This window comes from Gossypium hirsutum, chromosome A05 (genome assembly GCF_007990345.1).
Source record: "Gossypium hirsutum isolate 1008001.06 chromosome A05, Gossypium_hirsutum_v2.1, whole genome shotgun sequence".
Lineage (NCBI taxonomy): Eukaryota > Viridiplantae > Streptophyta > Magnoliopsida > Malvales > Malvaceae > Gossypium > Gossypium hirsutum.
This window is the reverse complement of record NC_053428.1, coordinates 72,393,736-72,396,668: the sequence shown is the minus strand read 5'-3', so window position 1 is coordinate 72,396,668 and position 2,933 is coordinate 72,393,736. Positions and strand designations below refer to the sequence as shown.

At 34.6% G+C, this 2,933-nt stretch overlaps 1 protein-coding gene across 1 annotated transcript; it reads left to right on the top strand.

Annotated features, from left to right (window-relative positions):
- The first annotated feature begins 760 nt into the window (after window positions 1–760).
- LOC107892547 (uncharacterized protein At1g27050) lies at window positions 761–2,620 on the top strand. Its single transcript, XM_016817619.2, has 2 exons — window positions 761–1,290; window positions 2,115–2,620. Exons 1-2 carry the CDS (start codon window positions 1,102–1,104, stop codon window positions 2,361–2,363), a joined length of 438 nt encoding a protein of 145 aa, XP_016673108.2. The 5' UTR covers window positions 761–1,101; the 3' UTR covers window positions 2,364–2,620.
- Window positions 2,621–2,933: the final 313 nt, after the last annotated feature.

The window sequence follows — 2,933 nt, the reverse complement described above, 5'->3', positions numbered from 1 at the left end:
TAAATGCTATGATTGAAGTAAATCTCAAACACTTTTCTAGTGGTTTTCATTATGATTTATTGTTGGTTTGGCAAAGGAACAAGGATCCTTTCAGAGTTCTAAAGTAGGTAAGCCAAGGGACTTACAAACCAAAGTTGGTGGTAAAACTCAAGGTTAACCCAATGTTTAATATGGGCATGCCTAAGCTTATTTGTGCTGATCAAGGGGATCTTGATTGAGGCAAGCCACAATAGGGGCAAGTAAGAGCGATGGACTCTTACAATCGAGATGTACAAAGGGGAAATATAGTTCAAGTGATTCGACGGAAGTACTTTAGGCCGAGGCATACGTACTTTGTTCGATAGAAGTGACTTTTCAATAGTAAAGCTAGTTGGGAACTAACTGAGGCTTTATCACAGTTCCAAGACTAGGGTGAATATTTTGTAATTTTAGAGAATTTTTGTAAATTCCTTTAAGAATCTCTACTTTGTAGATTGTCTTTAATCTCAACAATTGATGTATTTTAAATTAGACGGTTGGATCATGAAGAGCTCAACTATAAATAGGGTATTTCCCTTTCATGTGTAATGACTTTATTTTTGAGTATTGGTGACAATATCTACTTAAACACTTGGAGTGTTATTGCTTTTTTGTAGTTTTTATTTTTTGTTTGTTTTTTACTTCTTCAGAGTTTGCTTTCATTTTATTTTGATGCCTAGAAAAATTTTAGTTGTGAATTCTTATATTTCTAAAGCTAGACTCATTTAAACGAATTTGAAGCTAATTTTTTTTAACCTAAACCGCACAGTTTACTATATTTGGAAAGCTGACTTGAACTTCGAAGATACTATCAATCTCCAAACACATACTTGAAAGAATGATTTATGAACAAAACCCGCGAACTCTTAACTCCACCATCTCTCGCTCTCAATTATCGTCTCAATTTATTTCCCTTTTTTTTTTCTTTCTGAAAACATGTCTCGAAAGAGAGACAAACCCTACCTCTCCCGTCACGCCCCAGCTTCAATCTCTAAACGGCGTCGTCCTCTGCCACCTCACCCGCCACCTCCGCCGTCTTCTTAGAATGAGGCCAAGCCAAAGCCGCCACCGGCTGTTATTGTCATGGGTCTTCCCCCGAATTGCTCGGTGCTCGATTTGAAGTCGAGGTTTGAGATCTACGGTTCGATCTCTCGCATCCGCATCAATTGTGATGCTGTCGGTTACATTGTATACCGCTCTAAGGAATCCGCCGAGTCCGCCATTGCGGCTTCCCTTGATTCCTCTTTCGGCATTACCGTTGATTCCAAAAGGGTAATTATATAATTAACTGTGTTTAGTTTTTCAGTTCTTGTTTGGTTACTTTTTATAATTGAATCGGTGCTTCCTTTTGATCCTAATTTGAGTAAATTAACCAAGTTGGATAGCTTTAAGGTTGAATTAAAAATAAGAGAGTCGATTAACTTGAAATTTTTACCTTTAAAGAGGAACTGAAGTGTTATAATTTAGAGTTTTAAGGTTGCATTGAAACTAAAAGAGTCAATTAAATGGAAATTTAATTATCCTTTAATGAGGAACTCAAGTTACAATTAGAGCTTTAAGGTTGATTTGAAACTAAGAGAGTCAAATTGAAAATTCTTTAATGAGGAGCTGAATTTACAATTTAGAGCTTTTATAGTTGTAAGCTTAAAGAGTGAAGTTAGAATTTAGAGCTTTAAGGTGGAATTGAAACTAAAAGAGTCAATTAAGTTGAAAATTTTACCTTTAATGAGGAACCGAAGTTAGAATTTAGAGCTTTAAGGTTGAATTGAAACTTAAAGATTGAATTACATTTAAAGTTTTATCCTATAATGAGGAACTGAAGCTAGAATTTAGAAGTTTCAAAAAAAGAAAAGAAAAGAGTTAGAATTTGGAGCTTTAATGTTGAATTGAAACTTAAAAACTTGATCGAAATGAAAATTTTAACCTTTAACAAGGAACTGAAGTTAGAATTTAGAGCTTTGAGGTTGAATTGAACTAAAGGAGTCTGTTAAATTGAAAAATTTACTTTTTAATGAGATGAAGTTCAGATGTAGAGCTTAGCAGTTGACGCTCAACATCAAGAAGTTTGAAATTCTGAATTGTGATTTTGCTTGCAGGTTCAAGTTTTGTGGGCAACCGATCCTTTAGCTCAATGGAGAGACGGAATAGGGGTTAATGCTAATAACGATAAAGGGGCAACATCTTCATCAAAGCTCTTGCGGCCTGAGGTGCCTTTAAGCAGGCATGGAAGAAGTAATAAGCTTGCATCAACCATAGTCAACCCAAGAACCACTGATGATGGTTCTTCAATGTTAGAATTGCCATTTAAAGGTAGAGAAATTGTTGCCTATGATGACATTCTCTAATGCAGGACGTGTGAGTGTTCTTGGGATCTGTCTACTTTGTAACAATAGTGCTAGTTGTTATGAATTAGGTTCATTTTCACTCTAATTTCTAGAAATCTAATGTTTTTAGGGTGAAAATGGTTTGTGTGTTGGAGTTGGAGAAATGAGTTGAAGGAATGGTGTTGTTTTAGTTTATGGCCTTCTAAAGATGTTCCTCTAGTAGTAAAGAATGGAATGTTTTCTTTATTTTATTTATATTGATCATAGTTTTTTTGTTATATATTTTTTGATATGTTTTGAAAGATTCAAGTGTTTCTTGATTGTTGAGTATGGGTGTTTGTTTAAAATGCCATGTGCCTCAGGTTTCAATGTTGGTGAATTTTTTCATTGGAGATTGATAGTGTTATGCTTATTGATTCTAACGTCGCTATGATTCCCCAAGACTGCAAGTCTAAAGCGGGGTGGGATGGCTTTTTTCTCCCAAAATTTATGTTTTTCTGATTTTTTTCAAGTATTTGTGTGACGCATATTTTAATATGAATAGAAGACATAATCCTTCCCAGATCTTCCAAAGTTATTTAAAAAATAATA

What these genes read in the sequence shown, in the direction of transcription:
- LOC107892547 (XM_016817619.2), top strand. Translation starts at nt 1,102, where the DNA reads ATGGGTCTTCCCCCGAATTGCTCGGTGCTCGATTTGAAGTCGAGGTTT. An exon ending in TTACCGTTGATTCCAAAAGG is followed by an intron (nt 1,291 to 2,114) that starts GTAATTATATAA and finishes TTTTGCTTGCAG; the next exon opens with GTTCAAGTTTTGTGGGCAAC.